Source organism: Lytechinus pictus, chromosome 12 (assembly GCF_037042905.1).
Source record: "Lytechinus pictus isolate F3 Inbred chromosome 12, Lp3.0, whole genome shotgun sequence".
In the NCBI taxonomy this organism is placed as follows: domain Eukaryota; kingdom Metazoa; phylum Echinodermata; class Echinoidea; order Temnopleuroida; family Toxopneustidae; genus Lytechinus; species Lytechinus pictus.
This window is the reverse complement of record NC_087256.1, coordinates 8,998,077-9,015,617: the sequence shown is the minus strand read 5'-3', so window position 1 is coordinate 9,015,617 and position 17,541 is coordinate 8,998,077. Positions and strand designations below refer to the sequence as shown.

Genomic DNA, 17,541 nt, shown 5'->3' with positions numbered 1-17,541 from the left:
AAGACAAAAACGAAATAGATCTACGGAAAAAAGGAAGTAAGAAAAATGAAAGAAAGAAAAGTAAGGAAGAAGGAAAGAGAAATGAAGGAAATAATTTCTTAAAAGTTCAAATGGAAAGAAAGAAGGGAAAAAATAAAAAGTAAAGAATGAAAAGAAAAGAAGCTAGGGATGGAAATAAAAAAAATAAAAACAGGAAGGAATGAAAGACAAAAAAAAAAGGTACCGTGTAAGAATATGATTTGACAACTCATAATACCAGTGCAGTACCAGGTACAAGTACCGGTATCATCACATCACAACAGCGATTTTCACAAAGTGACTGGTGCACCACTAAATGTGCGTGTTGACTGCGGATCTCTACATGTAGCCTGGCTTTTGGCCTGGCCAATACGCTGCACCGTGATGATATTCAAAAGCTCTCACATAATTCCATTGCAATTTTGCTTTGCAATTGTAGATTTTGATACAACCTTCGTAGATACTTTTCAAACACCTAACCTTGGTTAGTCGTTTTAGGTATATGAATTCTTTGATTTGTGAATATGAAATCGTAATGTTTTTGTGAATTTTGGAAGTTGCAAGTGTGATTAACGTTGGCAGTAGAGGGCATGCGCATCACCCGTAATGAGAGTAAAGCGAAAGTTCCTCGTGTCATAAAAGTGCTACGTCTTGTCTGCGTGCTCCCAAATCCGTAGGGAGGCAGTACTCAATATGATCCGCAAATTTTGCCCATGTTTTTAGAAAGCAGACAGCACACACTTGCAAGTATGGCTGGTTGAGACCAAGCTTTTAAGCAAAATAGAGCCGTAAATACAATGTGGGTAAAATGGATAATACATAAAACTAAATTGGCTGGATTTCACCTCGTACAGAAAATTGAGGTAAAGAATTACATTTTCATATATATGAGAATGTGATCTCTTGTTAAAATTTGAAACAAAATTCTTTTTAAAGATGTTGGTCAAACTTCATTAATCTACATGTAGGCCTATTATTTATATTGGGTAATGTTTCTTTTGCATCAATACCTCTGGTTCTCTTCTTGTATTGTTATTTTACATGTACCATCTTGGCATGTTGTTTCACTTTTTCTTATTGATTTTTACACACACTAGCTGTTTGTTTTACTTTTTAATATGTAAATGTAAATTTTGAAAATTGTTTTATTCAATAAAATGCCTACATGTAGCTGTGAAGGGGGGGGGGCGTACTCGAGAAACAAACTAGTGTCTGTTTACTGAAAGCAGTGTAACAGTTTTAAATGAAATAACTAGATAACTCTGGCCTCAACATGCATGTAATCATGTGGTAAACACCATATTACTCCCACCATTCACATGTAAATTGAAATATACTAGAAACTTGTGAGCTATCCATTCCTTTATTTCAGAGTTCTCAAACTATGTTTAAGTACATGTTCGTCAAACCCATTTACAGATCCATTTTATCCTGTTCCATTTTCTGTTCTCTTTTTTCACCCAGGCTATGATGATTTTATTTGAACATGCATCAGGCTACGGCTTGTTTGCAGTCAAGGAGTTTGAGGAGGTCTCTGTCCTTCATCACCAAGTCCAGGAATCTGTGACAGACTTTGGCAAGTTTGCCTCTCTGATCAAGCTTCAGGCCTTCTCGCCTTTCAAATCAGGGGTCAACGCACTTGACAATATCAACAGCATCTCAGAAGGTAAATTTTGCCAATAATTTTTTTTTTTTTTTAATAAAAATAAAAATGAAAATGTTGATACTGATTTTGTTTAATAGCATTTCCTATACTTGATGTTTTGATAATACACAATGTAGCTCTTGCTCAAGGACATAAAAGCTGTGTTGTGGTTGAACCCCAACTTCCATTACTTGATCATGATGGCACAGACTCTAGGAAGTTCGTTCAACAGAGAAAGAAGCAATGAATAAAAAATTTAGAGCCTGTAGTGAAGTATATTTTGCAAATCATCAGGTGGTAGTATTTTGGTTGAGTTTTGTTGAAGACATGTGCATGGTCTGTGGCAGGAAATTACTGGAAATTTTACAACAGATCGATTCCTATTTACTTACAACAATGTGAATGATATTCGCCCTTCGATTCAGGCCTCTCAATCATTCTGAATTTGGAGGAAAGAATGTGATCTTTTTTTGCCATTTTGAGCCCCTGTTTGAGACAATTTTCCTACGTTTCTTGATAACTTTACTACACGATCCTATGAAAACTACTGTTTCCTGATTTTTTTAGCAAGATCATTCCTATTTTTCTTTAAATTGGTCAAGAGGTATGTTGATACCCTAGAAAATATAACCTCTTTTTTTGTGTTCTTTTATTGTGTCTCAGGTGTGATGACAGAAGACCTGAAACTCTTCCTGGAGACCAACATGCCAGAGAGCTCTAAGAAGAGGAAGAAGATCACATTGGGTGTGGCCGATGGGAAGATAGGTGCTTCTATCCAGGAGGAACTAGGTATCCCCTGTCAGACGGGAGGAGTCTTCCAGGAGATCGCAAGAGGTAAAAACTTTCTAATAGGGGACTGTCTTCAAAGGATGTCAAATGCACAGTGGAGGCATGTGATAGATCATAGATTAATCTTGAGCCTTGGCATTAGAATAAAAACAAATTGAAATGGTATTTTATGTTTTGATAAATTTTGACTTGATCTATCAGGCAGTGAGATCAATTAGAGATATCAGTAAGTATTTGTTCTTTGACAGCATGTTTGTGGTAAGGATGTTCTCAAGGAGAGAAACACAAAAAAATACTACATATTCAAATCGCCAAAATAAATTCTGGGAGCTATGAATAATTCAGACCTGTTGATGTTATTGACTGTGGCTCTTCGCCAGTAAATTATGTAAATTGAAAAGAGCATTAATTATCAAAATAGTAACCACATTCCTTTTTTTTTTACAAGGTCTGAGGTACCATTTCTACAGACTGGTCAAGGGACTGACCGCTCAGACAGAGGCTAAAGCACAACTTGGTCTAGGTCACAGCTACTCAAGGGCAAAGGTCAAGTTCAATGTGAACAGAGCAGATAACATGATCATCCAATCCATCTGTTTGCTTGATCAACTGGATAAGGATATCAATACATTTTCAATGAGAATCAAGTGAGTATTGTGTTGGGCTGTACATTGTGACAATATGTTAAAATATCACACTTAAATGAGTAGACAATACTGGGTAGACTACATAAAGGTAAACTTGCGTAAAGTCAATCTTCCATATGGCGAATATATGCATTAAAGTGATTGGTTAACATTGTTTTGACTTTTAAAAAATCTGAGCTAGAAGGTCACACTTGTCACCTGTGTCTGTGATATGTTACAAAAATGAAGCCCAGAAAAAATTGCGTTCGAAAATAATTATTTAGTGCTTCAAAAATTGAAATATAAAGTGACCAGAAACACCATCTTAATTTCATCCCATACACTTATGTGTACTATTTAGGCGTCTATTAGACACCCATTTACAAAATCGGGGTTTGCCTTGTAGTTTTAGCTTTTCATTCTCAATAACGGCTGTTTTCAGGGTTTATTAGTTCTAATACATGCACTTGTACACATGTTTCATCTTGGTTTGAGAATTTTTTAAATAGGCTGCTCACAAAGTTAAACAATACCTTTAAGCCGAAGCAGTTTCTTTGACAGATTTCGCAAAACACATGTCTTAGGAGCCACTTTTGTACTTATTCAAACATATGTCTGGGGCCCCCAATAGATTAAGTTGTTATAATAAATAATTGGAGTCTATCATTATGTTTCAGACATAAAAACCTGAGCTTAAATTGCTATAATAATAATAATAATAATAGGCATTTATATAGCGCCATCTATCTAGAAATATTCTATTCCGAGGCGCGTTGTTATTATTATTATTACCCCGGCTTTAGCTCGAGCTGCCTTTCAGCGCTTATGCATTCAAGGAATTAATCCTGCCGGGTACCCATTCACTTCACCTGGCTCGAGTGCAGCACAATGTGGATGATTTTCTTGCTGAAGGAAATTACGCCATGGCTGGGATTCGAACCCACGACCCTCTGTTTCAAAGTCAGAAGACTTATCCACTGGGCAACAACGCTCCACATGATAGTTAATCATAAATCATGGTCATCCATAGTACATTGCACTAGGGTCCATGGGATAGGGTCATCAAATTGTCCCTCTTAACTTATATTTTACATTTCCCTGGTAATATACATTATTGTCTGTTTGCCACCTAGTAATGTAAGTATGGTTTGCTGACCCTGTTTAACATTCATAGGGGATGATTATCATCTTGTCATTACTATATTATAGAATACACAATTTTTTTAAATCATCATGCCACCCTGTGCTTTATGATATATCCTTTAGTAAGATATTAATTTGCATTTGCCACCCTTTACCCATGTGTAATAAGGAGCTGGTGTATTGAATTTATCAAATGGTTAATGCTGAAATAAGTTGTCTAACTCTACATGTAGCTTCAGGTGTGATTGGTAGATCGCCCCCAAGTTGTTTGGATATGTACAATAAGTCTATACAAAATATATTGCTTTGTGATTTAAATATTTACCTTGAATTCTTTTACCCTTCCAGAGAATGGTACTCCTATCACTTTCCAGAACTTGTCAAAGTAGTTCCAGACAACGCACTCTACGCCAAGGTTGCCCACTTCATCAAGAACCGTAAGGAGCTTACTGATGAATCTCTTGAAGCCCTGGAGGAGTTGACCATGGACAGTGGTAAAGCTCAGGCCATCTTGGATGCATCACGCTCGTCTATGGGTCAGTATCTTATCATTGTGAATTCGATTCTTTGTTTGGCATGTAAAAGGGCAATATGGCTAATGTTATCATTTTCTTATAGAGGGTTAAAAGCCCTTTCTGGTGATGTCTTCAAAATTATGAAAAGTTCTGTATTTTTCCAGAAATTTGTTTTAAAGAAAGGGCAAATCGCTCCCAAATGCCACTTATGGCTAAAAGAAGGGGAATATTGAGCATGCCCTTATTCCACCCAGAAAACTGGCAAAGACATAGGCTGTAGAGAGGGCAATTTAAACTGGTATCATTTTTGTAATCGATAGTGACATATTGCCCTTTGAATTGCCAAACAATGAATTGTGAAAGTAAGAACTATTATGTCGATAGTTTATTGCTCAGATCAGTTAGGGAGGGAGGATGAATTCGATAGATAGCATGCTTTTGTAATTATACATTTGTTAGTACAGTTGGGTTTTTCTACCTTTGATGAAAAACCCTTAGTTGATATGGATGGTGGATTTTTCTCTTTCTATTAAAATCAATTTTTTGTTGGGGTGGACTTGTCCTTTAAATTTGCCTGAATAACCATTCTGAATTATTAGGCCATTTGAAAGAATTTTTCATTTACCTTTTTATGCTCTTGATCTTCAGCTGGTAGTGTTCATCTTAGTTTTACCACTACTCATCCTTTACATTTATCATTCAACGTTCAGGTATGGACATTTCTCCCATTGACTTGATCAACATTGAGAGGTTTGCTACCAGGGTGATTGCCCTTACAGACTACAGGAAGAGTTTACACACTTATCTCCAGGACAAGATGCACGCTGTAGCTCCTAACCTATCAGCACTCATCGGTGAACAGGTCAGTATAATTAAGTTGCTAGTCATATCGCAGGAAACTATAGCTAGCTTGCCAAAGTCAAATCTGTTCGACTGAAGAGAAATCTGACTCAGAACAGGTTTTGTATAATCTTATCTAAAGATTGCTTCTACTTTATTAGGCAAATATTTGATGTATGGAAGGTTGGTTCTATGTCATTCGCTCCCCTCTTAATTTCACACACTAATCGAATGACCAACTTCAACCCTGGGTTTAACACTATACCCTACCCTAAACCTAACATAAAACCCTATTGCAACCCTAACCCTAACCCTACATCTTAGACAAAATAAAGCCCAGAGCAATTGTCGCCAGAGCAAATGTCGTGCAACTGGAAGGTCAACCTATGCAAGTTATCTGTATCTTATTTGGTACCAGGTTTGTACGAAGTTGCATATTCTGTTACCATTAGCTGGAATAGGATCATTGTTAGAAATAAGTCACAATTCATAAAGATCAAATTTTCACCATCATCATTGTTGTATCACTATCTATATTTGTCATTGTTAAAATCAGATCAAGTGTATAATAAGTGTATTTGTGTCTTTTTTTCCTGTAGGTTGGGGCTCGTCTAATTTCCCATGCTGGTAGTCTGACCAATCTAGCCAAGTACCCAGCTTCAACTGTACAGATTCTTGGAGCCGAGAAGGCACTCTTCAGGTAACCATCAATCGCACCACAACAAAAACCCTTTCCTATATTATAGTATCTCGTACCCTTTTGTGTCATGATCAGCCCCAACTTTTCAAAAAAAATTCCAGGAGATGCAAGAATGAAGTTCTCACTCCCCAAACCAATGGAATCGACTCTGACAGGCAAATGAAAAGGTTGTTATTGACTTGAAGAATGGGGAAAATTTTACATGCAAAATAAAAAATAAGGTCATCAAATTTTTTCATAGATAGGGTGATTGAGGTATTTGATGGTTTGAGATCGAAAAGTATTAGATTTTTATGCAGGTGTCATGTCATGCCTTGGAAGATAACACCTTTTCAAATAATTTCAATGAAGCTAACAGGGAAGATGGATCTGTTGACTATTAATTTCCTTGAACTGTCATTCTGTTGGTAAGAGTTACAAAAATTAAATGAAATAAGACTGAAACCTGAGGCTTTGAGGTGAAATAGATAAAAGTAAAAGAAGTTAGCTAGTTAAATAATACAGCCTTTTAATAAAGGAGTCAGGATGAGTATGGACAGGATTGTATATGAGCAAGTATGATCTTGGATTGTTACCATTATCATGTATTTTATATGATTTCAGAGTTTAAAATGAATACTACGGTACTTGTAGATAGGGTTTTTCTTTTCAGGAAGTTTTTTAAATCTTTATTTTAGCAGAAGGTTGTTATACAGTGGTAACATTCTTTATCAGTATTTTGTAATGAAGTTTTTGTTTCTTTTCTCTTTCCAGAGCTCTGAAGACCCGTGGCAACACCCCCAAGTATGGTCTCATCTTCCATTCTACATTCATTGGCAGGGCGGGGCAGAAGAACAAAGGTCGCATCTCTCGCTACCTTGCCAACAAGTGCTCCATGGCCTCGAGAATAGACTGTTTCTCAGGTATGCTCACAAGCTAATGATGCAAATTGTCAATGATTTTCCCAAAATGATCGTTCTTAAAGGGGAAGTTCACCCTGAAGAAAACTTTGTTGTTAAAATAGCAGAAAAAATAGTAAAAAATATTGGTGAAGGTTTGAGGAAAATCCGTTAAAGAGTAAGAAAGTTATTAGAGTTCAAAGTTTTGGATTTGTGACGTCATAAACGAGCAGCTGCCCCATGTGTTATGTAATATAAAATGCATGAATTTCAAATTTTGTATGGTTCCTGATGACTTAATTTTGTTTTCTATTCATGATCGGGTGTGAAATGATTTGTCTATTGATATACAAAAGGTACAGTGAAAACCATTTTCAATTTTCTGAGAAAATGACATTTCATCGATTTTTTACCATTCGCTATGTAGGAATGCTGCTCGTATATGATGTCACAAATAAAATAATTGAAATTCTAATAACTTTTTAATTATTTGATGAATTTTTCTCAAACCTTCGGCAATATTTTTTGTTATTTTTTCTGCTATTTTTACAATAAAATTTTTGTCAGGGTGAACTTCCCCTTTAATGTAGGAATCCTAGTAATTGAGTTTGGAATCTCGTGTCCGAATGCTTCCCAGGGAGTCGAAAAAGTGCATAAATTGTGTGCTTGCAAGCTTTGCTTACTTGCTTAAGGCGGCTTCTACCGGGATCTCACATGGGTCCTCCACACATCCTTGTCCCCCATCAAGGTCGCCAGCTCGCTGGTGCTTGTCACTCCCGTGTCCCTCTTCAGCACGTCCACGTAGGTCGTGTGTGGGCCTTCCTCTACCTCTTGTTCCGTGGGTTGGTTCCCATAGTAAGAGCTTCTGCGTGCTCAGCTCCGGGTGTCGGAAACAGTGGCCGGCTAGATGGAGCCTCTGGGCAGCAATGTCGTCCGCTACTTTGGGGAGATCACCGTAGAGTTGCTCATTGGGGTTGTGAGAGCTCCAGTGAATCTTCATAACTTTCCGCAGCATGCATGTGTAGGTGCCATTGAGTGCCTTCTCCATGGACACAGTTAGAGCCCAGCACTCGCATCCATAGAGCAGGATGGCCTTAACTGTAGAAACAAAGAACCACTTATTGAGACCTGGGTCATACTTGACTTTCATATCCTGTCCATGCCATTGAGGGTTTTCCAGGCGAGCTCGAGCAAGCCTGAATCAACTGACCTGGGTAATAGCGATCAGATATGTCGTTACAGCAGCACTGAGGGAAAATATAGCTTCGGAGGGGAGTTGAAATTTAATTTATAAAACAGATAGACCAATCAATATAATTCATATATTACATATTTTATGTAGATTCACCATGAGTCTTCATGATGTGGCTTTATGATAAACTCAAAATACATGCTGCAGCCCAGGGCCCTGTCTTACAAAGAGTTACGATTGATCCAATCAATTATAACTCTGGAAATCCATCAGTGTCATAATTTTTTCATCAGGAAATTTGCACAGTGTCCTTTGTAAACAAAGAGAAGCACAATGAATTTTTAAGAAAAGAATAAATGCATGATTATACATCATAGTTGGAAAATATTTTGAACAAACATGAATGATATATGTTGACGTTGCTGGCCGTCCATAGTTGTGATTGATCGGATCAATCGCATTTCTTTGTAAAAATTTCTTTGTAAGACGGGGCCCTGATCCATCTTATGTGATTTATGTCATAATTAAATAATGCAGCAAGTGCATGCTTTGTGAAATAGACGTGTACACACTAGCGCGTACACCAAGTAAACTACCTGATTGTCCAACTTATGAGCAGCGAGTGACGTCATCTTAGTAAATACAACGCTGCAGTTTACAATACAACACAATTATATTCACTAAGTGGATTTCAAAACCTAGAATATTACAAATGTGATCCTTGTAGAATTGGTCACATAGTGGTGTATTGACTTATCACTAAGTCTACATAACCTATGTAATATATGTATTTATTAACCAAAGAGAGATGTAGATGATAAGTCTTGATTAACTCCATCAAGGCACCTAGCAAGCAAGCAAGGCAACCCAAAATCAAAAAAGAAAATCAAATTTCTACCACATATACAAAATATTTGCATCACATTTCACCAGCCATGTGCAAGTCTGAAACAGATGAAAGCAAACCAGAGTTCAGAAAACAGGTCAGGTAAGTTCCATTGTATGCGCTACCATATCTGGTTTACCTTCATTTAGTCTAATGCCATTCTGTCCATCAACATTTCATCTAACAACCATTTGGTCCAATCATCAATTCGTCTAATCACCATTTCATCTCATAACCAATTGGTCTAATATCCATTTCAATTTTAGTCATTTTGCACAATTATCACTTAATCCAATTAGACCAAATGGTATATGGACTAAATGGCTATTAGACCAACTGATCATTAGACGAAATGGTGAGTGGTCGAATTAGTAATTAGACCATGTGGATACTGGATAGTGGACGAACTGATGTCAGACCAAATGATAGTAGACGAGTTGGCAATTTGACGAAATGGCATTAAACGAATTGGAAATACACCATATTTGCTTGGCTGATTAGTTATTTTTCATTCCTCATTCTTTCTCTTTGCAGACATACCCAATTCTGTATTTGGTGAGAAATTAAAGGACCAAGTGGAAGAGAGGCTGTCATTCTACGAGACTGGAACAGCTCCACGGAAGAACATTGATGTCATGCAGGAAGCTCTCTCTCAAGTGAGTTTGGTTTAATATAGATCAATATTTTTTAAGGGTAAGAAATAATATACAGGTAACTCTGCCATATTTGAATATTTTAGGACCACATAAACTGTTGACTTTGGAGAATTTTGCCGTACAGAAAGTTAATAATACATTTTTGGCATAATCTAGTAAAAAGGTTGCTTCCACTTAGGCAATTATTTTGCTTATGGTCATCTTATCCAGAGTTACCTGTACTTTTGTTAAATCACATCAAAGCTGAAAACTAGTTTTTGATTGGAGGCAAAAGTACTGCTTTTCTGATGGCAACATGTCAAGTATAACTTTATGGGAAAGTCCACCCCAACAAAAACTCTATTTAAATGAAAGGAGAATAATTGATCGAATGACAGTTCTGACATAATTGTCAAAGCAAACTTCCTGTGACATATATGTATACTGGCCTTGCTCGCTCGACTGCTCACAATCTAGGCCTAGGTGAACCTCCCTTATATACCTGTGTAGGGTATAGTTTGTTTTTCTCTTGGTTAGTAAAAGTTGATCACGTTATTTCAGGCTTGTCATCAGACTGAATATTGATTAGTTATTTAATTGGGATATAACCCTTGACCTGTCAGGCCCTATTCTTCATGCTTACATGCATATCAGATTCTTGTCAGTCAGAAAGCTTGTATGGTGAATTGAATACCCTTTTACTTGGTCCACTAGAAAGAACCAAAATTGGGATAACTCTTTAGGTTATTTATCACAGGTGGAATACCCATTTACAAGGTCCACTAAAGAAACGTCCATAAATTGAAATAGTTGAGTAGGCTAGTTTTTTCATGTGACCTGTTACATTTACATCACTATGGATGAAAGTTGTATATGTACACCAGTGTACTGACAAGGGCTGAGTCATTACAGATTTTTTTTTCAAATCAAATAGGTCAAAGAAAACATTCAGTTATGATTTCCATGTTGATTTATCCAATAAGACATTAATGAATTGGAATGGTGACATTCACACATGGGGTATTTTGACATTTTAATGCATTATTCAGGTCAGCTAAACCTGAATATGTTTATCAAAAATATCAGGTATTGGTTATATGTATGAGTATAGTTACTTCTAATCAATTAAATTAGCCTGTGTGAGATGGTTTGCTTATCATGACTATCGACCATTATGTGAGTAAACTTTTAGGTCATTGGATAATGGCTAGATCCAGTCATATATTATTAGATCAAATTTCAGGCCTGAGCCCGAACTGGGCTTGTCACTTTGTGTCATAAGTGAAAATAGAGGAAAATATTTTGATGCCCCAACTTTGGAAACCATATTGTCTGGGTTCAGAAACCTTTTGATTCAATATCATATTTTTTCTTGTCTCGCCCACATAGCAGAGTGACATTGAATCCTTCAAGGTTAATTTTTAATTTTTGATATGTCATAATAACTTGTATGTATGGACCTATTTAATGAAACTTGACATAAGGGTAATCAAGTAGTTGCAAGTTAACATGATCAAGGTCAATGAACTAAGTAGAATGCCCATTATTTTTCTGACTTAATTGAATACCAACTCTGTAACAAAACAACCTGCAAGACCAGAGTCAGACACAGCATCCTTATCGTAGTGGTGCTAGTTGCAGGGTTCAATTTTGCTTTACAACTTTGAAAAGCATATTGGTCATAAGAGAAAAGCTCTCAACTAAGTAATGTACAGTCGTATGTAAAAATATGCTATACAACAGACTTTATGCATAGCAGTCTTTCAAAAATGTGGAGCAAATTGCGATGCGATACCAGGAAAATTATTCCCTGCAGTTGTGAAACTTACCTTTTGCATTTGATCCTATTATCATTAAATGATATGTTTCCTTTCATGACAGGTCAAAGAAGTTGAGGCAGAATTGGCACGCAAGAAGAAGAAAGAGAAAAAGAAGAAGAGGAAAGCGTCAGAGGTTCAAGAACCACCTCCTGAAGAAGAGGAGGAGGTTGAAGAGGAACAACCAAAAAAGAAGAAGAAAAAGACGAAGGTCGAAGCTGAGCCAGAGCCAGAACAAATGGAGACAGAAACACCCAAAAAGAAGAAGAAAAAGAAGGAGCAAGCAGAGGAAGAGGCGGAGGAGGAAAAAGAAGAGGTGGAAGATACCCCAAAGAAGAAGAAGAAAAAGAAGAGTCTTGGCGGAGAGGAACAGATTGTGAATGTAGAACCTGAAGAGGATGAGGTGACAGAGACAGTTGTCAAAAAGAAGAAAAAGAAGAAGAAGAGTCTTCCAGAATAACTTCACGTTTCAATTCATTAGTCTGTACGCTATTGCATTTTACTTTTTAAGATTTGACAGAGAGTACTCAAGCGCTTGATATCATATATATGTATATTATAAACTTACTTCTTGTAATTCTGACCCCCAACGAATGTTTAATTTGAAACAAGCTTTTAATTTTGCCCTTCTTCTCTCCTTAAAAGATTGGTTACTAGCTGCAAGTGTCCTCATGGGGTACCAAAATCAATGATAGTAATTTGATTTCATCTGCAGCTCCTTGTAATGGGATATCCCCTTATTATTGGCAGGTAATATTGATTTATTTGGGGCTTTGCATTTATTATTCAGTTGCTTGAAAGTGGATCAATTTGATGTTCAATCTGAGTTCATCAAATATTTTCATCTTTAATGTACATTTCCTATATGTCCCCATTGTATGATTTGTAGCATCATGTTTTTCTAATCATTATATTGTTATGTTTTTAAGGGTCTGTTTTCCTCTTTTATTTTGTGACCTTTTCTTATATGATGTAAATAGATCAAATATTTTTGTCGACACAAAGATTGATTAACCCTTTACTACTAAACTGATTGAGATAAATTATGGCAGTCTAATTCATTGTAGCAGATAATTTAATGAAAGGAATTCTGATGTTCTTTTTCATAATTATGCACATGTATTGAGTGCATACTTATTTTAATACTTGATCGCATGAGCTTGGGGCAGCTTCATAAACAGATAAGTGACAAAGCTGCCCTTATAAGGGGAATGAAACCCTTGGAGCAAGTTAGCTTGTGTGAATGCAGAAAAAATCAAATAGGATCAGAAATAAGAAATGTCATGATCACAAATGTTATGCAGATCCTCCATTTGCAATGTTAGCCAGATCTGTGATGTCACACCTGTACAACAACCCCCTTTAGCCTAAAACATCTTATTTTTGTGCTTGTTTTCATAAGATGACAAACAATTCATCTATGATATGTTGGTTCATCTCTCTTACAGGCTCCTATAAATAAGAACATCTAAACTTGTGATAGACTAAAGTGAAATATGTACGAATGTAATTGGGAAGTTGTATGTGTATGACATTACAGCTTTTGGTTGCATTGCCATTGAGAGGATCTGCACAGCACGAGTGATCTCAATGGTAAAATCGTCCTCAAATTTTCATTGATTTTTCTCTATATCAACTAAACTTCTTTCATTCTCCTTTAAAATTGTTTAGTTCTGTGTGTGTTGCGATACAACACATGACCGCACTACGTATATTATTTTACATCAATCTTGATTGGTCATTTCTACTCTTTCTCACCATCTCCAGCTCACATTGTCTCTCAGAATGTTCTGTTCCATGTAACTGTTTTGTTGGTTCTTTCTTGATTGGCAACGGGTTTGCTCTGGTCATCATCAGGACGACTCTTGAACTAGTCACATGATTTTTTACCAATGACCAAGTCGATCTTGTCCAAGCTGATGATCAGAGCTACTAATCAAGAATGATTATACCATGAGTGGTGTAGACCATAAACATACCTATTATGTTCAGTCTGTATATACCAGGAATAAAACATACCAAGACCAAGATGTAATAGTATTTTTACTGTTTATTATCTCCTACCATTCCTTCACGCACATAAACATAGTGCCCACAAATGAAACACTATCCCATAACATAAGAATAATTTCATTAATTGGAAACGGAATCAAACAAATGCCTTAAAGATAAGAGAATCATATCCAATTCATCTCTTATGCAAAGTGGAAACTTGGTATACAAAGATATTTGTAAATTCACATATAGCTGTTCATAACTGACAGTTTTCTGAATGGGATAACTTTAAAGGCATGATAAAAAAAAACCAAATTCAGGAGGACATTAACTCTCTATACTGTTCCTATATTGTTTAAGCCTCACACACAAAAAAAAATGGTTTGGGGGTTTAAACAACATTTCAAATAATTTCTGATTTTAAAACAATGCCTAATAATTAAAAATAAAGATGGAAGGGCTAAAATTTGGCCTGAAAATGACAGATATTTTCAGAATTAAACATGTATTGAAATCTCTTGCAGTTGCTTGAACCATGGACCTACTAGGTCCATGCTTGAACAGTACCCAATAGCTTGCTATCATAGATTTGAAGATTACAATACACATTTCTTTTAATGCCCCACAAAATGTCATTTTCTGTTAGTATACCCTGATTGCAAATGTGGGTACAGCTTGATAAAACGGCTCTAAAATCTTTGGATACTAAGATTCCACTTTTTTGTCATCCTAAAAAGACAGAAAGGCAATTCAAATATTCAACATAAATCTCTGACCTTGGCCAAGACAATGTTACATAAATGACCAATATTAGCACAATTCAATTCATACATTTCATGGATGACGTCATAAACTTTGCAAGACAAATAAAGAGACATGCTAAAATGTGGTTGGTACAAATTTCAATATCACACAAAAAACAGACAAATATGTATCAAAATCATTTTTTGTAAATGGCAGAAAGGTAATTTAAATAATTAATATAAAAGATTTCATATTGTTGATCATTTCTACAACAAAGCAAAGAGTAGTGTACATTATAAAACCCAAGTATGTCTGTCTCTTGAGTGATACAAAAGTAGAAACAAAAAGCAACTATGCTTCAGTTACACTATACAATAGTAAATTATTACATCTTGCGATTTAATTAATTGGGGTTAGTTTAAAGATAGTTATCTACATGTACATGTAAGTGAATAACATTCACATTCATATAATCAAGTAAAGAATTGGAAAAGACCCATGTAGTTTTGGATGGTTTTTACTAAAACTTAAGTTAAACTGCATTTCCTTACATATTAATGGGTGTGTTTCAGTATACAATTATTTCTAGAGAGAAAAAAAAAGATGTGTGGAAAAAATAATTAGGACAAACAGCAGAATTTCAACCAAATATTAATTACTACTATTTTTTTTTCCAACTACATGTACATGTACATGTAGAACTGTGCCATCCAAACAAACCTTCCCTTGTTGCATTTTGAGCTGAATGCTATTTTATGAAAAAGTCTTCCCATCCATACTTTTGTCTTTCACATCTACAGTATAAAGGGTCACATTTAAGCATACTGCCTCACCCTTTTTTCAGCCCCCCCCCCCCAAAAAAAAGTACTAGATTAGAGTTTTAAAAAAAATGTATGCTGGAATAAGCATACCGTCCATAAACATGAAATTAAAAGAAAAAAATATAACACTTGTACAAAACATAGCTTCGATGCTTTACACGGCACAATCCGCATAACTTTTGTCTAAGGAGATGAGTGTACAGGGAATGAAAACAAGTAGTTAATTACATGAAGAAATAAAATGATAGTGAGGAAAGTTTAGCACCACTGTCAAAGATTGCTGAATATACAACATGAAATGAAATCATACCTACAACAAGTGTAAGTCATAACATGGAGCTATTAATAGCTCCATGGTCATAAGTACACAGAACACTTTCACTTGTTCTGATATTACATATCACATTACGAATAAGAATGCAAATGGAAATCCAATCTTCATACAACCTACTACGCATAACCCGAGACCTGGGGCTCGTAACACAAAGTATAGTAATCATCGTAGAACATTTTACAATTGATTGCATTGAATAGTACAATGTACCATTAATTGCGAAAATTAAGCATACGATTAATCGCTAACCTTGTGTTACGGGACCCTGGTCCCAATGATATAAAAGATACATTTGAATGTAACTGGAATTTTGTGGCAAAGCATGCAGTTGTGCTCCTAAGTTAGTTAACCCCACCACAAAATGCACTTTTTCGTGCCGAGTATTGAATGTAGACGACTCTAAAAAAATTTAGCGATAGAATGTAATATTCTATCGCCTGACTTCACAATTAAATATCTGAAACATGGAACACATTAAATATCATTTTCTGATGGGGCTCACTAGCTTTTGAGCACCACTGTATACTCAACAAATGTAAAAATCAATTGTATCTCTTTACTTGTTACAACCCATTGGCCTAGACCCTGCAACTAACAGATGCAATAAATTGTACAATTAATCATACACTATTTATTGTACATGTATCTATTTAGTGTAAAGCCCTGGGCCCTGTCTTACAAAGAGTTACAATTGATCCGATCAATCGCAATTATGGACGGCCAGCAACGCCAACACCTATTATGCATGTTTGTTCAAAATAATTTCTAGCTATGTGTATTCATGCACTCACTGTTTTCTTGAAAATTCACTGCGCTTCTCTGCATACAATTACATTGTGCAAATTTTTTGTAGAAAAAAATTATGACACTGATGGATTTCCAGAGTTATGATTGATCGGATCAATTGTAATTCTTTGTAAGATGGGGCCCTGATGCAAACTGACTTGTAAGGGTGTGCAGAGAACAAAAGAAAAGCAAAATGCCAAGAAAGTGATAACCAATATTCAATGCAGGTCCTATTACATGTACTGTTGATTTAGTTTTTCATTTCATAATGACAAACTGAAACTGAAAAACAATTTTTCAGAGACAATTTTCAACAATCGGTAGAGGTATCCAACATGCAGACACACATTTATGTGTATATGTTCCAAAGACATTCAACTGCTTATCTTGTACCTAAAATAGACACAAGTCACATAAGAATCAGGACATTGTCTACATGTTCTGAATTGTTTGAACTTCATATGTGCAAGCCAGATTGAAAATTCTAGTAGAATAGAGAAGTGGAGGTTAATATTCCCATGTTTCAAGTGTATTGCCGAGATCCATCAACTCATGAAAATCCCAAACAGAGTATGTTCTGTTGTGAAAAGTAACATTTCTAGGCACAAAACCGACGATAGGGGGGAGGTTCACACACCTAAGAAACATGATTTAAAAATCATATTTTTTATAATGTATCATACTGGTAAACTTAAATTAAATTCATTATATCCTTCTAATCCACATATATATCATCCTCATTCGTCTTTCTTCAGACAATATTCAAAGATAACATTTCAATAATGTAGACCTTATCATGCCCCTTTGTCAGGGTACATTTCCCTGTTCAGGGATTGATGTATCTCCTCCGCATCCTAGTATGAATATATTACTTCAGTTTCAATTACATTCCCGATGATCAAGACAGACTAAATTGAACTCATTTCATGCTACCAGTATTTCCAATTGGATTATTTTTCATGATTTTTTTTTCATCTCTTTGTCTTGGTTTCATATCACCATTTTTCTCCAATTTCACATACATATTTTCTTTGCTCTTTTTGTATGTAGATGATCAATACTTTGCTTATCTAGGCCGACATTACTCACTTGATACAATTTCAAATTTAATATTTTTTTGCTCTCTTTTTTAAATGAATATTTTACTTCCTGCTATGACATTACTCACTTGATCCAA

The 17,541-nt window shown here is 35.7% G+C and overlaps 1 protein-coding gene across 1 annotated transcript; it reads left to right on the top strand.

Moving 5' to 3' along the window:
- Positions 1-1,486: 1,486 nt before the first annotated feature.
- LOC129273481 (nucleolar protein 56-like) lies at positions 1,487-13,712 on the top strand. Its single transcript, XM_054910522.2, has 9 exons — positions 1,487-1,684; positions 2,327-2,497; positions 2,901-3,099; positions 4,570-4,757; positions 5,447-5,598; positions 6,176-6,276; positions 7,030-7,178; positions 9,767-9,888; positions 11,749-13,712. The coding sequence occupies exons 1-9, from the start codon at positions 1,489-1,491 to the stop codon at positions 12,142-12,144; spliced, it is 1,674 nt and encodes a 557-aa protein (XP_054766497.2). The 5' UTR covers positions 1,487-1,488; the 3' UTR covers positions 12,145-13,712.
- The last annotated feature ends 3,829 nt before the right edge of the window (positions 13,713-17,541 follow it).

Excerpts from the sequence above, each read along its gene's own strand:
- LOC129273481 (XM_054910522.2), top strand. The coding sequence starts at position 1,489 with ATGATTTTATTTGAACATGCATCAGGCTACGGCTTGTTTGCAGTCAAG. Across the intron at positions 1,685-2,326 it reads TATCAACAGCATCTCAGAAG|GTGTGATGACAGAAGACCTG; the intron begins GTAAATTTTGCC and ends ATTGTGTCTCAG. Across the intron at positions 2,498-2,900 it reads CTTCCAGGAGATCGCAAGAG|GTCTGAGGTACCATTTCTAC; the intron begins GTAAAAACTTTC and ends TTTTTTTACAAG.